At 33.4% G+C, this 23,883-nt stretch overlaps 1 protein-coding gene across 1 annotated transcript in view; it reads left to right on the top strand.

Moving 5' to 3' along the window:
• The window catches only part of LOC145269473 (protein sprint-like), a 322,088-nt gene that overhangs the window by 75,805 nt on the left and 222,400 nt on the right, over positions 1 to 23,883 (top strand). Inside the window, exon 2 of the mRNA XM_080125186.1 lies at positions 13,905 to 14,217. Coding sequence (XP_079981312.1) covers positions 14,116 to 14,217 — 102 coding nt within the window. The 5' untranslated portion in view covers positions 13,905 to 14,115. The remainder of the gene's footprint in view (positions 1 to 13,904; positions 14,218 to 23,883) is intronic.

Raw genomic sequence — 23,883 nt, 5'->3', positions numbered from 1 at the left:
GTAAAACTTCAAATGCTCTAGACAAAAAATTGGCTGAGTAATTTGGTAGACCGCAGAGGTAAAATTTCTTTTAACTTTGACCCTAATTTTGTCCCCTTAACATTTATTATTTTGGGCTCAAATCAAATGAAAAAATCTGATCCATGTCCAAGTAACCTACATCTAAAATTTTAAATGTTTAGACCCAATTGGCTGAGGGGTTTGGTAGAGTTTTCAAAGGTTTGAACTTTGACCCCTTGACAGCCAAATTTCTGGCCGAAAACCGATTAAAAAGATTTTCCCAAATCTCAATACTCCTTATGACAAATCTCGAGTCCGTAGACTTAAAATTGGCAGAGTAATTTGGTAGGGAAATGTACACACACACAGACAATTTCATTTTTATAGATATAGAGATATATATTCTAAAAAGTGGCAGGAATCATAGAAACCTTGTCTAGACAATAAATTACACCAGGTGACACAGCCATTGGAGTAAGAGATACTAATAAGAGGATGTCAAAATGAGAAGTGGTAATAAGAATAGGGCACACCTATATGCCACCCATTCGCACTCGCTGAAAGAGGAAGAATACCAATCTACAGCCCATGCCAGGAACTCTACACAGTGCATAATATACTAATACGCTGCACAGGCTTTGAAGAGATCCAACTAAGACACTACCAAGGAAATAACCTAAAAGAGACCTTCAACAAGACTAACCCAAATAAAATTGTTAAATTTCTAAGAACAACGGAGCTATATAACAAGAAAGGTTCCTCTGAAACATCAGTAACATTTAACTTCCATCCACCATTAATACAAGTAATGTTTTGGCATTATATGACCCACAACGACGCAAACAAACAAATGTTCTTGCAATGACACTCACACCAGTATCTCTAATTTTCTGATTTCACCTGTCAGGTTTACTAAGACAATGTTCTTGATTTGCTTTGCTGGAAAAGGTATTTTCCTTTCAATCGCGAAAAATATGGGGTGGGGGTGGGGATATAATCAAAACGTAGCATTTTAATAATTCTAAGACGTCAGAAGACCCCTAAAATATATACTTTATTATTCGTCCCTCCCAACTCATGTTTCCAGATATTCCTGCTGCAAGTTAAAAAAAATCTGATAGAATTATTGCTGGATTACCAGATCAAACAATGCAGCATAACACGACAATGAAATGGCGCTTTTCACTGAGTAGCTAAAATTATCAAATATTCAGGAAAAGAAACTAAGAATCAGGAAACGTGTGTATAAGAATATAAGTTCTTTGGAATGTTTACATAGGATGCTCTGTTTAAAATTGTTTTAATAACTTCCTGAAAGCCACAACCTACAACATGGCAATTACTTCCTATCTAAAAATAGAATCATTGACATAGTGGCTCAAGGAATTTAACAAATGGTGGGGCTAGGATTTGAAGATAGGGTTTGTTTTTTTGTTTGTTTTTTTTACAAGGTGGTCACCACTTATCAAGGCCCGGAAGCCACTCAGGGATAAGGGTTATTGTAAGTACAGTACGTTAGTGTGGATATTTAAAGTGTCTACTTAAGGAGGCGGTTCATCAGGAATTTTTTTACGTTGGACTTGAGGACATCCAAGTTGTAGTCAGGAGGGAAGCAGGCAGATGGAACAGAGTTCCACAGACGTGCAGTTCTAAGCAAGAAGCTTTGTTCATGGAATCTACGTTTTGATTTAGGCATAGATAAAGAGTGAGGAAAGTTTTTGACAGTGGATTCAGCTAGACGGGTGGTTTTTGTAAAAGATTGGCGAGGGGGGACCAGAGATTGGAGTTCAGACGAGCACCTGCCATGGAAATAATGATAAAACAAAGATAGGCTTGCAACGTCTCTTCTGTGGGAGAGAGGTTGCAGGGAAGAGAAAAGGGCATCCCCCACTAAGCCACAAAGTCTATTTTGTACTCTCTCAAGGCAGGATAGGCTGTTTTTAGCAGCTCCTGCCCAGATATGGCAGCAGTATTCCGTCCTTGGACATACTAGGGTTGTGATTTGGAATTTTTGAGATGAGGATTGATAATTTATATTATTTATACTAACGGGGGGGGGCTTGTCGAGTCATAAAATACACTTGAATATATATAATCCAAGGTAAAATCCAATGTAGAGTGATAAAAAAAAGAAATCGAAAAGTGCTCAATACTGAAGTAGAGCTAAATGTAATATTTTTTTTTTTACCTTTAGTAAATACAGAGCATTACAGTTTGTTTCGGCAGACACAGAAGAATCGTCCGACCTGCTTCATCAGATATTCTGTATTAAGGTCGGACGTCTGTGTCTAACGAAACAAACTAATATATATATATATATATATATAAATTCATACAGATTTTGTATTTATTATTACGTAGCCAATTCTCTATTGAATATTATGGTATACTTAATATATAGTAGTGATTGCAAAAGTTGAAAAAAAAAAAAAAAAATGAATTGGGTGCCATCAGCTAGAAAAGAAACCAAAATATTTAGCGCTCCAGATGTGTCTCCTACAAATGTAGCTGTTGAGAGATAAGTAAGAAAGATTTAATATTAAACGAATTGAAGAAATAAGCTAAATTTCGGCATGTGCAGAAAACAGTAAAAATATGCCGGCAAGTTTAAAATGAACATTTTGCATTTCAACTTGCCAACTTATTTCTGTACGTGTTATTCATCCATCCAAACAAAGATTTTACTCGTTATAAAGCATGCTTGGTGTATGATTACTATTTCTGTTAATTTTAGTGTTATGTGAAGTGTAGTTTAACAGTTTGTTGGTTAAATATATAGGCACAGGCAGACACATACACACACACATACATCTACTGTTTTAATTATTTAAACAGACATTGTTAAAGACAACAGAAAGTTTCTGTTTTGTAATAACTTTTTTTTTTTTTTTCAATTTTTCGTATTATTTTTTTTGTATATATGTCGAAGGTATGGATGTATGTTTTTTGTATATATGTTGAAGGTATGGAGGTATGTTTTTTGTATATATGTCGAAGGTACGGATGTATAGTCCAGACATTTTTTTCTTCTCAAAGTGTCTGTAGTTTTTTAACTTTTTTTACTTTTTGTGTAATCATTTACACATATTCAGGAATTTGTGTAAGAGGTTCATTGGGGAATGATGGGTAAATTTATTTAAATAGTAGTTGGGTTGCGAGCGAAGGTGCGGGCGAGGGTCAGTGGGTCTGCTGGCGGCGGTGGGGGGTTAGTATCATGGGGAACAGGATGTTTTATGTATATAGATTATTTGAACTACTGTTCTCGTCTTGGTTGTTATTCTCACAAAGTTTTGACTGATGTAATCTTCAATCTGCTTCAGCTGCAGCTTGTCAGACTCAAAAATCTGTATGGAATCTGAACAGAACACTTTATTTAATCTACAGGGTACCTTGCTTTCGTTCCCTCAGGCAAACCTGGTAAAAATCTAAAATAATTTGTAATTATATTCTTAGTATGGCCTGCACTGAAGATTGAACCTTCAACCTCGGGAAAACTGTAATTTAGAACTGATTATTACTTACCACTTGGATCTGTTATGCCACGGATCCATGCGAGAATAACATCCAAAATAAGGACAGTACTTTGAATAATACAAAGGGAGGCAATCTTCTCTTTCTGAATTTAGTCAATCCGCTATAAATTTTCAAACAGTCACCAGATTATTTATTTATTTATTTATTTATTTTAAATGTCTATACTTTGAGCAAAACTTGGAGTGGGATAGAATTCTTCTTATTGTTGCCTTACGGTGAATGCAATCAAATTGCCAAAACGAGGCATTCATAAACTTTTTAATAAACGGAATCAAATTATAGAAACCAGAGTTTATTGTGGCATCTAGAATCATGCCGTGTACTTCTGTAACATACGTTTATTATTATACTTTTTGTTAACTATATTAATGTGTTTGTTTTAATTATTACCGGCCCACAAGACTTCAAAAGTTTCAAAAAGGTAATAAAAAAAAAAAATGATGAAATCGTTGAAAAGTGAACATGTCTTGTGTACATTTGTTATATTCACTAAATAATACACACACAAAAAAAAAATCAATTTGTGTGAATGTTTTTACTTATTGTATTTTAATGAACATGCCATAAGAAAGAAACATATTATCAAGTGGAAAATCCTATAAAAACGCCTCAATGACAGCTGTTTTCTTCAAAATAAGTACAGATGATTTTTTAAAATTTATTTAAGCAGACGCACCTATATTTACAAAAAAAAAATAAAATAAAAATATCGTTAGGCTCACTTTTTCTAAAAGCATGGATTATCAGATCACGTGATAATAAGGCAATAAACTATTGGTTGATTTAGCAATGTGGTTACCGATACGTCAGGAAGTTTTTGTCGGTTTGTAGAAGGGGCATTTTAAACCGTTGTAATTTATTTTATACATATTGTTATTACTTAAACATGTCACCATGAATAATTTAACTATTTCTTTCAGATCATTAAATTATCATTCAAATTTTTTTTTTGCAATATTCTCACCCATGTTAACCCCAAAACAACCTTCTTTAATCAATAGAAAGGTAGTCATCTAGTGGCGTAGCAACTGTTCTTGCCGCCCAGGGCGGTCGTAAGATTTGCTGGTATTTAATAACCTGTTAACCTTCCAAATTCCAAAAAGCCCTCAAAATATTTATTTTCGTGGAACTACAATCAATGGTCTAATTTTAGATTGCTGCTATTAGTCATAGACTTTTATCTTATTACTAGGGCTAGTTCAACAGCATATTCTTTTCCTTGTTTTGACTCTCAGGTATATATCCGTTGATATCTTATATGTTTTTATGTACAGTGATGTGGTTCTCAATTGATTGTGCCTGTGTCGGATATATACTCGAGAGTAAAGACAAAGAATATTCTGTTATCTTAGCCCTACTTATTACAGTCGCCGTCAAAGAAAACTGAAGATTTAAAAAAAAAACATTGAAAAAAAATTTGTTAAATTAACTGGCTGCGTAAACAAGTAATAAAGACCGGATACATAAACAAAGGAAACCAAATGTGTTCACTACAAATCAGATAATTCAAATTATAAAACAATTGCTTAATTAAATTAATTGGCTACATAAACAAATATAATAATAAATTTAAATGAGAACATTTGAAAACCTGAAAATGTTATGAAATGATAAAATTATTTTTATTTACCTTTTTTGTTGTTAAACTCTATATTTTCGCCAAAAACATGGCTTTCTCGAGGAGAGGATAGTCTTATGTAGTTTTCTTTTCTTTTTCTTGATAATGGTGTTATTAAGAGGTGGAGCCTGCGGAAGAGAAAAATAAACGTCTTGTATCGGTGCTATTTGAAATCCCCATGTGCATTCGCTTGGTTTAAGCATGAAATTTAAGAAATGGAGAATCACACATTTTTAGAAAACATGTTTTTTTATAAATAAATTTAAATAAGAACATTTGAAAACCTGAAAATGTTATGAAATGATAAAATCATTTTTATTTACTTATTTTTGTTGTTGTTAATGTTTCAGTCCCTTTAAAAATAGTTTAACATTTTTTTAAATAAATTCATTTATAAATTGTAAATAATGCTATAAATTTATTTTTTGTGAAAGAACTGCTGCAAGGCATCAAGTCAGTTGAAAATTTACAAACATACTTTTCACACTTTTTTTGGCAAAGTTATCAATAACTCGTGAGCTGTCCCAGGGCAATGAAAACTAAGTTCCAGAGTAATGAAAAACTAAAAACCTTTTTTTTCCGTTTTTATTTTTTCCAAATAGGACTGTAGTTTCACAAACAGGACTGAAGTTTTACATAACAATTTCATAAACAAAAGATACCGTAAAAGTTGAATTTTATGGTCTTTTCTCTGCAAAACTAAACAATGGATAAAAAATAAAACAAAAACAATGAAATTAAAAAATAAAAAAAATAATGTAAGCTTCCAGAATAACGAACAAAACAATTTTAATGTTTTTTTTTTAAAAGTAGAGCGAAAAAGATGTAAATATATAAATTAAAACACAAAAAAACTTCTCTAGTCAGGTAAAAAATTAACTTAGCTTACCTTTAGTAACATTTGTTTTTTGTTTATTTATTGTGTTATCCATTTTGGAAAAAAAAACAAAAAAGTTTTGTTAAGTGTTGAGACACGTTGAACAGAGTGCAGTCTCGATACTGAGTGTGAAGTATTTTCCAGTTACAAAGATGGCGGCAGTAATTGCTAGTAACAAAGATGGCGGCCAAGAATCAAATGCGGTCCGTGACGTAGTTAACGGCGAACTGATTGAATCTAAAATTCGACAAGTTTTATAGTAACTTTGGAAGATTTTCATTGGTTGGTTAGCACAGCCGGTGGTTATAAAAACGATTGGCGAAATCATTGGTGTCATACTCCCTTAGTTTGTCTGATGGGATGTATCTCCTAGTGGCTTTGACTGCAGGGAGACAGGGTAGAGTACTCGTCAAGGATCCGTTACTTGACACTCAGCCCGACAGGTGAGGGGCCCGGGAACCGGCCCAGCACCTGTCAGACTGAGGTACACTGCCTGGGTAATACCTAGGAGGTCCATCCTCTCAGGCCTTGCCACTGGGCTTTCCGGTGGAGTAAGTTTATCGCTTGCTGCCTGAAGCGCCCTGACTGGGGAATGCCGACAGGGTTACTCAGGCAGTTTTTGCAATTGTTTTTTTGGAATCGGACAATTTGGACACATTTTTCCGATTCCAATACCTCCAAAAGTTTCGATTTTTTATAACCTTAAAGACTCATTTTGGTATAAAATTTAAGCTTTTTTGTTAGCTTTTAATTATTTGTATTATTTTTTTCTATTTTCTATTTTTACCCTCTCAAAATGCTGCTCTCTTGCACGTACCGCCCGGGGCGGACCCCCGCCTCTCCCGCTTGCTATGCCATTATAGTCATCTTTCATCATAATGATGCTCATCCTCAGACAGCATTACTGACTAAAGATATTCTAAGAGAATTTGTTTGGAAAATCCTACCCCATCCTGTATATTCTGACCTTGTTCTCTTGGATTATTACAAGAATTACAAAACCATTTAGATGGCCATAGGTTAGCATCATGAGAGAAGATTGAACATGAGTTAAATTCATATTTTACATCAAAACCTAAAGAAAACAAGGTATTTATAAGCTCGTTGGTAGACGGAAACAAGTTATAGAGTGCAAGGGTTGTTCTAAATAAAGACTTTCAAAAACAAGCATTTTTTTTTTTTTTCATTTTCAAGTTGAAATTTTAAATCAACCAAAACTTTTTCTCTGACCTAATATATAATGTTAAAGGGTCAACCAATAAAACAGAGAAGGCCTCCAGAACACTGCTAAAATCATTCTTTCTGTCAAATTGTAGAATGGTGTCGGGGTCGCAAAAGGTCAATTCTTAGTGAAGCTGCCACATTCTTGAGAATTGTTGAAATGGTCAGGGGAAAATAGTAGGTCATTTCATTTAAGGGTCGTTTCTCTTTCTATCGTTTTCCTTTTTAGCACCTATTTTCAGACTCATTTTTTAGCCTCCTTTCAGAATTTCTATTTAGCAAAAGGTAGATTGGGAGAAATTTTATTTAAATGACATGTTTTTTTTTGTTTGTTTTTTTTTACTCTTAATAGCTTCCTTTCATTGTATACTTTTATTTTCTTAGAGTAAATAAATATAAATGTTTATAATTCAATTTATAAAGGTCACGGCCATAAAACTCAAGAAAACATCTGTTTAGGCTTTAAAAGTAAGTTTTATGTTGTTGCTTTCGTTACAGATTACTAAATAAATAACCATTGGGTTTGTTTTACTATACACATAGATTCAAAAAAGTTGTCAAAAAACAAATATATAACAAATAAATGTTATCAAAGGCAATATAAGCTACTTTTCTACCTAACTGGATAAGTTTTTAGCGTTTTTATTTAATGTAAAATGTTTGTTTTACATGCAGTGTTTATCGATATATTTGAAAAAGACAAATGGCGGCGAGCTCGCTGTAGGATATGTTAAGTTTGGGAAAATGAGTTCAAACTAAAAAATTATACATGCAGCTAGTAGTAAATGAATATAAATATTTTTTGTTATTTTTGTTACATTTATTCTGCATGCTACAATGTAAAGAAATGAAAAATACAATGGCAAGTTGGTATTATTCCTATTATTTGTATTCTTTGGACTACTGTTCTCATCTTGAGTGTCAATTTTACAACATTTTGGTTGATGTAACCTCCGACCTTCTTCAGGTGTATCTTGTCGAACTCTGGAATGTTTCTGTTGAACTTTGGAATCTGAACAGAATTTCGAACGAAACCCCTTATTTACTTCACAAGGGTAGTATGTTCTTGTTCCATCAGCCATGACTGGATAAAGTCTTTGCCGAAATTCTGTCCAAATTTCTGAGTTCGACAGAAACATTCCCTGAGTTCCACAAGATACACCTGAAGAAGGTCGGAGGTTACATTGACTGAAATGTTGTGAAAATGGGACTCAAGATGAGAACAGTAGGCCGAAGAATCCAAATATGAATAACCAATCCCCACCTCCAAAATGTAGAAACGTAAGTTGGTTTAATTACATTATTTGGACTACTGTTCTCATTTTTGTTGTTTTCACAATTTTTCAACCGAGGAATTACTACTTATCAAGATCCAAAAGCCTCTCGTTTTGATTCTTGACACATCCTACACATGCAATTTTATCAGAAATACAATATGCAGTAGCTCAAAAATTATATTTCTTTAGATTATGACATGCTGAACGCATTAGTGTTAAAATCCGTACTTATATAAAGAAGGTACCGTGCTAAAATAAGATTACTATTTAGAAACCTATTCTTAACATGGGGAAGGGGAGGGTATTTGTGTATTTTCACCTAACAATTTAATAAACAATAGATACTGTAAAAATTGAATTTAACTTAAAGATATTTGTTAAAAATAGCACAGTACCTTCTCTGCATAAGTGCCTTAACATCTATTTAATACTAGTGGGGCACCCGGCTTTGCCCGATAGTAAAATACACTTAAATATGATACTTTAATTTCTCCAGATTTTGTATATATTATTATAAAGTGGTAATTTCAAAAGGAAAAAGAAAAAGTGTTTAAGTGCCATCAACTAGAATCGAAACTGAAACTGTAGCATTCAAAGCTGGTGACGTTTCCACTGTCCCAATGTGACAAGCATATGAACTGATTAAAATTTAAAAATGAACTAAGATGAATGTACAAAATGTATAAAGATTTTTTTTTCAATTTTGATCCATTTTTTTTACCTCTTAAAACTATTTTAACTGGCTAAAGACCCATAAAAGAACAGCCTATAAAAAAATCCACTCATTTGAGGCCCCTAGCACTGCTCTGTGACTTTTAATTTCGGAAGATATAGTTTGAAAATATGCAGACAGACAGACATATAGCCTTTTATATATTAGATTATGAAATAAGAAAAAACAAAAAAAAAAACACTTTAAATTAGTCTTGTTGCTCAAAGCATCTTTTCTTTTAAGTTCAATGTAATTCTCTGAAGCCCATGCCCCATATATGGAAATTTGAGTCCTGAGCTGAGATTTTTTTAAATTTATTTTTTTATTATTATTGAAAGTAAAATGTGTTATAACATTAAGAATTAGGAGTTTGACTGAGAAATGTAGGTTATAGGTAACCTTAACTGGTTCTATCAGATCAGCCTGTCTGAAGATACCAGTTTCCTGACCTAAAATACACCAAACATTGTTATTGCTTTTTCTCCATTCTTTTTGCAAAATTCGATCTTTTTCAGCAAAGCCAAAAACATAAACAACCAAAGCAAACGCCAAAAATAAATATTTGAAGATATAAAAAATTTGTAATATAAAAACGTTCACCAAAATGACTGAAGCTGGAAAGGGTCGATAAGTCGTAAAACGAAGCAACCAAAACAAAACCCATGAATAAATATTTGGAGATATAAAGAACTTGAAGCAGAAAACCTTTTTGCCAAAATTACTAAATTCGGCATTAATTAAACCTGAAAATGGTTGATATGCCGTAAAACAAAACAACCAGAAAAAAGTGAAAATAAAGACAACCACATCGTCTATGCTTTCACAGCCATGCGTCATACCACCTGGTGATATCAATAACCTCATTAGAAACTGTTGTTTTTGTCAGAGAATACTCCATCCAAAACTTGTCTGGTTGTCGAATTATGAAATATTCATCTTGTATAAAATATTATATTTATATCCAAACATTACATGATAAAGACACGCCAGTCATTAAATATACAGATCAGTTGACTCTCCCGTTCACTCCACACCCTGAGGCAAGATGGCTGACTGAATGAAAGTAAGGAAGTATTTCTTGTAAAAAAAAAAAAAAAAAAAAAAATGAAACAAAACTATGAGTTACCATTCCTTTCTGTCTGATAAGAAGAGACGCATGATAAACACTTACCTGAAATAGTTTACTTTTTTTCCCCATCCGATAACACTGATATATTTAATTGCACCTATCAAATGCATCAGAAATTCATTGAAATCTAATTTGAGGGGAGGGGGCAGGCAGAGACTTTGATATGTTTTCTTCATTATGATCTCTTTTTTTTTCAGATAAGAGACGTTGTTAGTTTCTTTCTGCTCTATCGTTATTTCAATGGAAGATGCTCGACTGAGTTCAAATATTTGGCTCTTCCATGTAAGACATTCACTGCAAGAACTCTTCTTTCTGTCATCATTATCATATTCGGTTTACATGCTGGCATATTACTTTCAGAAAAATAACCTTCCAAAGTTATTTCTTTGAAAGTTACTTTCTGGGGATTTAGCAGTATAGACAACAAAACGGAAAAAAAGGTTGGTTGGTTGGTTGGTTGTTTTTGTTTTACTGCATATCAACCCTTTCCAGGTTTTTTAATGCCGAATCCAGTGATTTTGAAGAATAATTTTTTAATAGAGTATATTTGTTTTTTTTAAGTCGGTTTCTATTTAACCTATAGTTGGGACCCTAACAGGTACTACCAGTCCAGGACAGAGTGGACCTGGGAGCAATGGCAATTAAAGGGTGGATCCACACTCCCCAAAGCCCACAAGCTGGGGCCTTACCATCGGATATAGTTTAAGGTCATATCCAGGACTTGAAAAAAAAGGGTCAGAAATTCAGATATATAACAAATAAATAAAGGCAAGCTGAATTACTCTTCTACCTACCTGGATAAGTTTTATGTGTTTTAACATATTTTAAAGCTTTCATTCGGTTTGGAAAACAAGTAGTGTCGAGTTGGTGTGTTAAATTTACGATCAACATGGCTGACAAAAATATGCTGTCTTAGGAGCATCAATAATAACTCAAAAGCAAAAAAAAAAAAAAAAAAATTCTGATAAAAATCCATCCAATAAGTATCACCGTTATATTTATTGGATGGATTTTTGTCAGAATTTTATTTATTTTTTGACTTTTGGGCTATTATTGACACTCCAAAAATGGCACATTTTTGTCAGCCATGATGCATCTCCAGATGTCAACCCAGTGAGATTAAGATGACCAGCATTTTTATCCAAACATCATCTCTGGGTGATTGCCCACCAAGGCTAAAGAGTACTTCATTCCCTCTCCAATAAATAAAAAATATTTCACTCAAGGAATCGTTAATAAAATTCACCTTTCTGCAATCCAACCATATTTAGTACAAATAAAATTCAGTTTATGCCTGACTTGTACACAAAGCTTCAGTCATAAATAATCTTGTTCTTTTTTTTTTATCTGTATCATATGTGAGGACACTTTGGTAATCGTCTCATCAGGAAGATGTGTGACCCTAAATGGACTCGCACTTGTCAAACCTACACGCCTCCCCCCCCCCTGTACTGTCCTCCGGATTTTTACTTGTAGAATTATATCAAAATAATCCCAAGACCATCTCTGAACTGAAGAAGGCCATCACAGCCTAAAGGCGAGACAATGTCAAGAGAGCTATGTGAACAGAATTAAAAAGATTGTTCAACATTCATGAGTGAAACCTGGTGCACAATTTAGGCAAATACTGAACTGTATATTTTCCAAACATGGTTGTAGTAGAAAGGATTGTGAATTTTATTAACGGATACATAAATGATTTTCTTTTCATTTATTTATTTATTTTGAATTGAAAGCCATGTTTAAGTTTCCGTTGGGTAGCTATTTTGTACAAGTTCTGGAGATGAAGAGTTTTCAGTGGGTAGTTGTTCTGTATAAGTCCTGGACTTGAAAATTTTGCAGACAAAGAGTAAAATATCTCTTGTGTGGATACGAAAAAATTATGTGAGGGGATTCTAAAATATCCAATATTTTTATAGAGCAATTCTGGTTTTGGATTGGTTACTGGCAGAACATAGATCTATTTGATTGGTCAGTTCCTATTGCCAGTGTCTCTAAGTAGAACCTTAAATTATTTTTTTAATCATATCCTCATATTATATAAAAAATATTGCAACAATAACAATAGCAATGGCCAAGAGCACATTGCCTGAAAGTACTTCTTTTAAACTACTCAGCCTAACGTTTACAGGGAACATAAACTGGAATATATACATTGAGAGCTTTGCCAAGGCTGCTGCAAAGAAAGTGGGCTCTCTCTACCGTGCTAGAAAATTACTTATGCCTGAAAGTATTCTGTACATCTATAAGGCTACCATTCGCCCATGTATGGAATATTGTTGTCACATTTGGGCTGGTGCATCTGCTGCTTGTCTCTCACTCTTAGAAAAGGTTCAAAAGAGAGTTGCCAACCTGATAGGTCTTGAACTGTCATCTAGGCTTCAGCCTCTGTCCCATCGACGAAATGTTGCATCCCTCTGCCTGTTCTACGAATACTTTAATGGTGAATGCTCTGACGAACTGCAAACACTTGTACCTCCTCGACGTGACTGCCCCCGACAAACCCGACAAACAACTAAGTCCCACCCCTTTACAGTAGAGATCCTTAGGTGTAAGAAAGCCTTTTACTCCAATAGTTTCTTCCCCAGAACTGCAAGTCTTTGGAACTCCCTTCCGGGATTCTGCTTTCCCAACTGTACTGATATGCAGAAGTTCAAGTGTAATGTGAACAAACATCTTTCTACACATCTCCCTTCATAATGCCTCTACAAATTATGTTCCCGATAGTAGCCCCCTACTTCAAAGTGGCACTGTGCCTAATTTAGGGTGAAAATTGAATAAAAATAAATAAAAAAATATATATATTTACAATTACTTTTAAATCTACAGATGTACGTATTTTTGATCTCGTGCTCTCAGTGTAGGAAATGATAATTACTACCAGTCGGGAGATTCGAACCCATTCACAAAGTCACCCTTGACTTTGTAGGTTGGTATTCTACCTCGAGGCTATCAGAAATTAACATGAGAAGAGAAGGAATAAAATATACTCAGCAATGTCCAATAATTAGTGTTGCAGAAATCTAGTGAGAGTATGAGGTTCATATATATATATATATATATATATATATATATATATATACAGTTTTTATATTTTATAATTTCATTCAGAAAAAATATACTTTTCGAAACAAAAATTTATTGTTTGGACAAATAATCTTTATTCTTGATCAACATCATACAACTTTTTTGACCAGGTTGATTCTGTTATCAACATTGGTTTCCCTAACATCCGTAGTAAGAATGGCGCTATAGAATAAACAGGATTTGAACTTGGCCTTCCACTTTATCAGAATGAAGAAGACATGACATGTTGAGTTTCACCCACATAAGCCTGGATATTCTTTCTTTCTTTTTTTCTTTTTTTTTTTTTTTTTAATATAAACATTTCGTTTTGCTATCCAATTTGAATCTTCTAATCTTTTTTATTGGCCTTTAATGTTATAACTACATTTGAATGACCATCCCGTATTTGTTTTCCTTTCTGTCATTGATATGTTTTTCTTTTTTTTTTTCTTTTTTTTTTCTTTTTTCAGGTCGAGCACATTTTTTTGGATGGAGCTGATCAACTGATGTTCTCATTTGGAATAATTATATATAAAAAAAAAAAAAAAAAATTAAATTCTCTTAACAGTTTGGATTTTACCGAAAGTTGGCAGAACTTCACGGCTATTAATTAGTTAATTCTGTGAGGTTTTCCTGATCCCTTTTTGTCCTGATGTTTAACTCTGCATCTATCTAGCAATCATGATGTCCACCGACAAGGAACCTCATCAGAGGTGCATAGAGCAGCAACAGCTGTTAGCACCTAAAGGGAAGCAACCGACAGAGAGATCCAATTATCTTGTGGTGAGTACACTTAAAAAGTTTTTATTACGTTTCTTCTCATTCTTCCTGGTGCTATTAGACTGGACTGTCTAAAGATACCGACTTCCTAACAGGCAGCAAACATTAATGTTATTGTTTTCTTTCCTTTTTGTTTGTAAAACTTAATCATGTTCTGCAAAGCATAAACAAAACCAATTTTTTTTCTAAAAAAACAACAAAAAAAACCCAAAAAAACAGCATGAAAAAAATGTTTTAATATAGAAAGAATTTGAAGCAAAAAAACAAAAACATTTGTCAATGATTGAACCCCAAAAGAGTTGCAAAACAACCAAACCAAACACCATGAATAAATATTTGAAGATATAAAGAACTTGAAACATAAAAACATGTTTCCAAAATGACCAGATTCATCATTAAATAAACTGAAAAGGGTAGATATGCTGTAAAAAAACAAAAAAAAACAACCAAATATCCTAATTTTTATCTTTTTTAAGAAATTTTATGACTTTTGCATATTCTAAAAAAAAAAAAATACATAAGATTGAATTTTAATATTTCAGAGTTTTATTTATTTTGTTTTTGATAATAATTTGTTATTTGGACTACTGTTCTCATCTCGTTTGTTATTTCTTGTAGGTCCCATTTTAGGGTTCTCATTTTTGAGGGGTGGGGAAAAACCAGTTTTAAGAAAACATTTTTAAGAAAACTGTTTTAAGCAATACTCAAATTTGAGAGACAGCAATTGTGCTACCAGATCAGGCTGTCTAAAGATACCGGCTTTCTGATCTGAAATGCAAAAAACACTAATGTTATTGTTTTTTTTTTCCTTTCCTTTTTGCAAAACTCAATCATGTTTTGCAAAGACAAAAAATAAAAACAACAATTTTTCTCCACAAAACAACCAAACCAAACATCATGAATAAATATCTGAAGATATAAAAAAACTTGAAGCATAAAATTTTTCCAAAATTACTTGATTTGGCATGAAATAATCTGACAAGAATTGATCTGCAGTAAAATGAAACAACCAAACTTGAGAGAAACGTTATACGATAAACACAAATAAAATAATGAGTTCAAAAGCAAAAGTTCACAAAATAAATCTATATCTCTATAAAAGTGAATGTGTCTGTGTGTGTGTCTGTGTACATTTCCCTACGCAATAAATCTGTCAATTTTAAGTCTACAGACTCGAAATTTGATATACAGGATATTGAGATTTGGGAAAATCTTTGTAATCCGTTTTCGGCCAGAAATTTGGCTGTTAAGGGGTCAAAGTTCAACGATTTGACCTTTGAGAACTCTACAAAACTCCTCTGCCAATTTTGGACATGGATCTAACTTAATAACTTGATTTGAGCCCAAAACAATAAATGTTAAGGGGTCATAATAGGGGTCAAAGTTAAAAAAAATTGACCGCTTTTTTTTTTTTTTTTGCTCAACATACACCTCCAAACCCCCGGGCAATGCCGGGCTGAAATGCTAGGTTTTGTATGTTTAAAATGAAAGCTTAGATAAGAAAGCATGGAGTGTTTTTTCATATTTTGAGAGTCTTTTCAAAACATAGGAGATTGATTTGCTGAGATATCGAGGAAGCCCGAGTCGATAATTTAAGAGCAGTGAATTGTCCACAGGTCTGAAAAATCGTAATCAAAACTTTACTCAATAAAAAAAAAAAAAAATGCATTTGCTCAAAAGTTATCAATGAGAATCAATGTTCATTTGTTTTCATTTTAATAAGTTCAGTGAGAAATGTTAGGGTTAAAAATATTAAAATGAATAAGTTAATACATGATGAGCAGACGATAGTCTGAAAGAGTTGATGTGTTGTGTGTATGTGTATGCGTTAGTGTTTGTATGTGTGTTTATGACTGTGTGTGTGCATGAGTTGGGCGAGAAAAATTAGCATAAAGCAGATGTCATGGCTCCTAATTTTTGAAGAAAAAAAAAATCTGGCTTTTTATGCACTTGGAATGGATCAAAGTGGCAAATTTGATAAATTTAAAGAAGTGCAGCCGATTGGCTTAAAATGTTTTTATCTGTTTTTATTAATTCGAACAAGAGTTCAAAATAGACTTCGTAGCCTCGTAGGAGATGTCCTTTTCTCCTCCTTGCAACCTCTATCTCACAGAAGAGATGTTGCGAGTTTGTCTCTGATGTATCGTTATTTTCATGGAAAGTGTTCGACTGAGCTTCAATCTATGGTCCCCCCTCGCCAAACTTTCACAAGAAACACTCGTCTAGCTGTAAACACTATCAATAATTCCCCCCACTCTTTATCTGTGCCTAAACCTAAACGTAGATTCCATGAACAAAGCTTCTTTCTTAGAACTGCACGCCTGTGGAATTGTCTTCCGTTTTCCTGCTTTCCGGCTGACTACAATATGGTTGTGTTCAAGTCTAAAGTAAATAAGTTCTTGATGAGCCGTTCCATATAAGTTATCAAATTTACCAAATTCTCATTACTAATGATTACTATATTGTCCAATTTCTACTGTACACTCTTTAACCCTTATCCTTGAGTGGCCTCTGGGCCTTGATAATGTGGTGATGCCTATGTAAAAAAAAAAAAAACATAACACAGAAACGATTTTAAGCATTTTTATTTTGGGCTCACTACAATTTGTGTTTTGGTTGATTTAGGCACCAAGCTTCTTTAGATGCATTTTTAGAAGTTTGGAATCTTTATCCTAAACTCGGGAATCTATACAAAATTGCTCTTTCTGTTTCTAGGAAAGTCGGTTCTCCCTATCGCTCTAAACGCTTTCTCATATGATGCTGTTCTATATCGCTACAACTCTACTATCAAACCATGTATGGAGTACTGCTGTCATATTTGGGCTGGTGAATCTCTATTCCATTTGAGAGGTCTTAATAAAATGCAAAAACGTATCTGTAATTTGATTGGCTCCCAACCTTTCTTCTTCTTCTTCTTTACAACCTCTCTTTCATGGATGTGATGTTGCTAGTCTCAGTTATTTAATATAAAGATTATCATGCCATATGTTCCTCAGAACTGTCTGATCTACACTCTTCTTCCTTTGTTCCAATTCTTTTGACTTGCTGCTTTTTTTCTATTCCAGTAGCTTCTTTCCAAGAATATGTGGAATTCTCTTCCTGCTCACAGTTTTCCTCCTACCTATGGGCATTGTCTTTTCAATATTAAGTTTAATAGGTATCTTCTGTCTTTGCAATAATTATCTTTTGTTATTGTTAGCTCCTTACATGAATTGGTTTTATGCCTTGTCTGGAGTCATTTCCATTAAAAAAATTGAACTAAACTCTTTAAACCATGTGTTGAAAATTCAATCCTTATTACAAACGATAATAACTAAAATTAATATAAGAAATAAAATGGCTATCCAATCATGGCTGACAGAATGATAACGATCTATCTCCTGTGGATTAACGAAAGGATTCATGTTGAAATTTAATATAGGTATTATAGTTTGACAAAGATTTCTAAATTTGGTTATTAGATTCCCAAGATTGGAAATATGCACTTGAAGAAGGTCAGAGGTTACCTTGGCTGAAACGTTGGGAATATAAGTTCTGAATAATCGAAATAATTATTAAAAATATTTGTTGACATGAAGAGAAAAAAAAAATTGAGAAATCTGCTATAAACATATCTTTCAACTTGTTGTTAATTTACATGTGAATCTCATTTTTACACCTTTTTTTTAATGGAAATCGCTCCAAACAAGGCATGAAGCCACTTGATGTAAGGAGCTAAAAAATGTACCACTAAGGTCAAAAACCTGTCAACGATAGCTGCTAGGTGGATAGATAACGACCCAGGAAACAGCAATTCTTCCCTCTTTGTCAGAAACATTGCTTATGGAATGTGAGAACTAAGGGACAAAATAAGGGAAGCAAAGTTCATTTTTTGCTTTCCTTTTCTTTTTAATACACAAATGGTTTTTTTTTTTTTTTGATACAGAGAAGTTGCTTCTTATCAAGGCCAGTTTTGGAGTTGTGAGCTTGGACAACAGTGTGATGAATTTAACCACAAAAATTATTAGTTTAAAGTACAGAATAGTTAATTATTCATTATTTAACCCCAATAGTAATAGGGTACACAAAAAAAAAAAAATTAAGTGAAGAAAATTTCTATCAAGGAAGTACAAGAGTATCTTAAAATTAACATTGGGCTGTTCTTTGAGACATTAGTCTTTCTCCATACACAGCACATATCTCTCAAGCACCTTTAGTAAACTTAGCCATGACCTTCGTTTATGAAGGTAACGATTTAACATTTTGATTAAATACAAAAAGTAAATAAATGTCGAAATTGCTCAGTTGTATCCTTTTGCAGTTCCACTTGAATAATCTGAAAATGCACAAAATATTAATAAAATTCTAAATGTTTATGTATTTATTTATGTGTGTATATATATATATATATATATATATATATACCAATAAAACTTTCGAACGGATGCACCAAATTGAAAAATTCTTTTTTTCCCTGAAAGGTGCGAGTCCCTAGATTGTCCTTATCTATATATAGTTCATAACGAACAACACTGAGTCACACAAACAGCCTGAAATAAGGGTTTTTAGGCCGTTTCGTGCAATTGTCAAAAAAGTTACCTGCTCATGTCAATGGAATTTAGCACTGTCTGTATACAGTCGCAGTAACATCCTTCGGCATACGGACAGGACTTGTGGCGCAATGGATAATGCGCTTGATTACGGATCAGAAGATTCCAGGTTTGAATCCTGGCAAGTTTGTAATAATTTTAACCATCGTTTTATCTAACGTTTACTCATTATCCTTACCCTTAGTTAAGGTATTTTTGTTTTTTCAGTGATTTTGTTTTGCGCATATGGAAATTTCCCATACTCCGAGTTCACAGCGTAAGCGTTGATGGTAAGACGATGTTGAATGTACTCGATTTTGTGTTTGACTCGGTGTTGTGTGTGCCGACACGGTGCAGCCGCTAGTTAATAATAAAATTAAAAAATTAAACACATAATATTATACAGTAAAATGGTTGAATGAATAAAGGGCTAGATGTGTCTAAATGAATTTAGCTAAAAAGAATAGTCCTGGATGAAAATTTAGTAAGAAATGAGGTAAAGGATGACCTCAACACTAACTTTGAATTGTTTTGTATCCTTCGACTACGTTTAATTAAGCTCATTGGTTGATGTCTGCTAATGTGCCATTAAAATAAAAGGCCGAAGATTGTTATAACACAATTTATTTATTTTGCAATGTTGGCACACATAGCTGATAGCTTGCAAGATGATCTGACATGTCTGGGCTGATATCATGCAAAACCCGAAATTGGTAATGAGGGTAGTGCATCACTCAAGATCAACCTTAAGGCATCTGAAGAGTATATCTTAGAATCAAATAAGAAAACATTTTACTAAAAAATGGTATTATAAACGCTGGCTTCCTACCATTAGGTCACTGTGATGAGTACACTTTAAACTTATACTTTAAACAAACAGAATATGATATATTAGATTGGAGCAAAAATTTTTTTTTTTTATATACAGGGTGACCCAAAAAAACACAGAGGACATTCAATTGATTTTCTGAGCATTTTACAGTCAACGGAGAAAAAAAGGCCAAAGACCCTAGTGTTTTGATGTGATGTTTTGAATATAATAAACTAGTTATGACCAAAGTTTCATTTCATTCGGACAAAACACTAAGAAACGGGGCCTAATTATAGTTGGGGCCCGTTTTTTTGGTTTACCCTCTATATGTTGAGCATAAAAAAACGGCATTATTTTTGCACCAACATAGTATATACATTTCCCACAAATGGATTTGATGTGAGTTTTTCCTAGATTTTCTCATTTGAGAATTGAAATTTTCAATTGGATAATGGAAAAGCACTCTGAAAGAATCGAGAACTATGATCCATTCACAGGACATGAAAGATATTCTTGACATTGGACTCTGAAACGACCATGTTGTAGTTTGTAGTGAAACATGGGAAGTTCTTAGAAAGAAACTCTGTTCATGGAAGTTCTGTTTGATTTTTAGGTACACATAATTTGCTTCCTCATATATTTACTATTATATCAAAGCTGAGTTAATCGACGTTGGTTATCCTAAGGCTTATTTCAGATATATTTTAATCTCATGAAATACATGTTAAAATATTGCTCAGTTTTGAGACTTAGTTATCTTTGAAAAGAAGCTTCCATTTTAATTAGATGTAATTTGCAATTAACTCACCAGATAACCCATCTCTTACTAAGTTTCTATCTATCAATCTTGCCCTTTCTCACTATATGTTGTTTGACACCCCACACTCTATTTTATACAGTATCTAACACTCTTGCTTCTGTAACTGTCTATCTGTTAAGTTAATGGTAATAAAAAGATTAAAATAGTCCATTAAAAACAAAAGAGAATATCACTACAAGTAGTAATTCCATTTAATCCGGAGAGAGAAAACAGAAATAGACTAAGTTTAAATTTTGTCTTTTTATATTTTTATCTTTTGCAAAACAACTTTTTTTCTAAATCAAGCAATCTAGCGCAAACTCAATGAATGACCCAACGGATCACGCTTTTTTGAAGTTTATTTTATACCATCATGACTACCAGGCGTTACCCAGGAGCTATGGGCAACAAAATAGAAGAATTAATGTAATATCTTTCTCTTAAACTTTCTTTCTCTCTCTATCTCTTTCCTTTCTACCCTTCTCTCCTATCTCTTCACTCTTTCCTCTCTCTATCACACTCTCTGTCGACTAATGTCGACCAATTCCGTTTCTTGTTAGCCCCAAAATAATGAATATTAAAAAAAAAAGATGTATCTTTATTTTGTTCGAAGCAATGATGAAAAAGAGTACATCAACTTTATAGGGTTTGTCTTGTATAGTTTTTAACTTTTACCTGGAAACAAAGATAGACAAAAAAAATTCTGGTACTTATGCAGGATACGGACCATGCTATTATTTTTACGTAGGATTTTGAAGTTAACTTCAAATTTTACGGTATCTTTTGTTTATTTAATTGTTAGTTGAAAGTACAGAATAGTTATGGAATAGTTAAAAAAAACAAAACAAAAAAAAAAACAGCCCACCCTTTCCCATGTTAAGAATAAGTCTCTAAATAATAACATTATTATTTCAGCACGGCCCGTATTCTGCATAAATACCGACTTTCCTTTATAAAATAGATTAATAACGGTACATACGTTCTTTGATGGGTTTTCTTTATGTTCATTTCTATCGGATGGAACGATAAAATTGTTGCCCTAGAAAAGACGACATGATTCCATTTTCGTTTGATGAAAACCGGTTTTCTTTTTTTGTTGCAGACTATCTAGTCAGCCAGTTGGCCAATTCAGTACAAGAGCGATAGGAGCGTTCTATCATGTTAAAAAAGTGACACAATGTTCAACGAGCGAGATGCGCTGCTGTACAACTCATACTCTCTATTGATCCAAGTTATGACAGCAGGAACATTGCCATAAATCTTCAAAAGTCTTCCCTGGATTGCCATAAATAACAGGGATGTGCCCAGGGTGATGACAACAAAGTTTACGGTCACAGCTATGGTCTTTGGTGTGGTTTCAAGTGAGGACCACATCTTCAAAGTTGGCTTGAAAGTCAACACCAAAGTATACCTGGATGTGCTGAAGAGTGTGGTGATCTCCTGGTGCAATCAGGTGGCTGCTGGCGGACCATGGGGTGGCAGCAGGACTCTGGATCAGTCTGCGAGTCCAAAGAGACCCAGGCTTAGCTTCAGAAGAAGTGCTATGACTTTGTACTCTTCTCTCACTTTCCCTTCCTCCTCCCTCGACCTGAACCCGCTGGACTACTTCATTTGGTCGTACATCGAAAACATCACCAACATGACCTACCATAATACCAAAGCCGAACTGATTGCTGAGAATTCTCCGAGTTCCTGTTGGCGCTTGTAGAAAAAGCATGCTCCCAGTTCTGGACCCGTATTGAGGTGGTGATTGAGGCTAACGGCGGCTAAATTGAATAGATGTCAGCCCTACTACATAATCAAGTTACCTGAATTGATTTTTTTCAATAAATAAAGCTGCAGTGCTGTTTTTTTTTTTTTTTTTTTTTTTTTTTTAGGGCGAGAAATTTATCATTCCACCCTGTATATATGCAAAATTATTTTAAAATTTACATTTAATTAGTGTAAATATGTTTTTGTAATTTTTAATGTTTTTTAATCTAACGCAGTCATGTATAAACTGCGACTCAGCATTATTTTCTGAATGACACACCTAATCTCACACGGAAAATGATGTTAACATTTTCTTTCTTTTCTCTTCTTTTAATTTCCTTTTTATTTTGATTCGTCAAATAAATAAATTTGAAACCAATCCTGCTACTTCCACGTATGTTTCTATTACTCGCTTTTATAGTAATGTTACTTTTCAGTTGAAAAGTGACAAATAGATTTATTTGTCAGATTGTTAAATATATAACTGTGATGTCAGAAAATTAAAAAAAAAAATACTCTTAATTAAATTTTGATTCGTGGATTACCTTGAACTTGTGTTTGTAACAGCACAGGCCACGATCGTCAACCCATTGTCTTCATTCAAAACTTGTGCTTGATTTCGACCCGATTGTAATGTCAATCATGTCGTTTCAGTCACTGCTGTAACAAAAGGTTTTCCTATTATTTAGGATTCATCGGACTACTGTTCTCATCTTGAGTGTAATTTTCACAACGTTTTGGTCGTATCCAGTATGGTTGACGGAACAAGAGCATGCTACTCCTGTGAAGTAAATAATGGGTTCCGTTCAAAATTCTGTCCAAATTCCCGAGTTCGACAGAAACATTTTCGAGTTCGACAAGATACACCTGAAGAAGGCCAGAGGTTACATCGACCGAAACATTGTCAAAATCACACTCAAGATGAGAACAGTAGTCTGATGAATCCAAATAATACGAATAACCAATCCTCATCCCAAAAATTCAGAAACGTCAAAAGGTTTTCCTATTATCTAAAGTGAACATTAATTTTTTTTCAGCATTTTCAAGAAGCCATCATTTTTTTTTTTCTATGAAGCTAACTGCTTACAGTAAACTTGATTTCATTTGGAGACTTATAAAGAAAAATGAATCAAAGAAAACTAATCACTAGAGCTGTGACAACAGAATATTCTTTTCATTGTTTTGACTCTGAGTATATATCCGTTAATATCTTATATTGTTTTTATATAGACTGATGTGGTTCTCGGTTGATTAACTGTGTCTAACTGTAACGGATATATACTTAAGAGTCAGAAGAATGAAAAGAATATGCTGTTGTCACAGCCCTACTAATCACTGTTAATTGAGAAAACAAAAGATTATTTCAAAAACATGAATAGATTTTAATCCTAAGTAGACGTTCATATAACCATACTTTATTAGATACCAGATCTGCTGACCCGGCGTTGCCCTGGATCTGTACGTTCAGATTTCCTTTGTATGTGTCTATCTAAACTAAAAGTGCACCTTGTTTTCATGTAATAAGAATGAAGCAAGACCCAAGAAAAGAAATGAAACGAATTCAAGTAAAAACTGATTACTTAAAGAGTTATATCCATCAACTGATTTTTTTAAGGTGACTTTATAAGGATTTCTACACATTAGAAAAATATCAAATGGATTAAGTATAATGAATATATTGTACTAGTAGGGAAACCCGACGTTGCCCGGGATTGAATGATGATCAACGAATATTTCAC

This window comes from Euprymna scolopes, chromosome 4 (genome assembly GCF_053919585.1).
Source record: "Euprymna scolopes isolate OS-2025 chromosome 4, ASM5391958v1, whole genome shotgun sequence".
NCBI classification, from domain to species: domain Eukaryota; kingdom Metazoa; phylum Mollusca; class Cephalopoda; order Sepiida; family Sepiolidae; genus Euprymna; species Euprymna scolopes.
The sequence above is the reverse complement of the archived record's forward strand: the minus strand, read 5'-3'. Positions and strand labels throughout refer to the sequence as shown.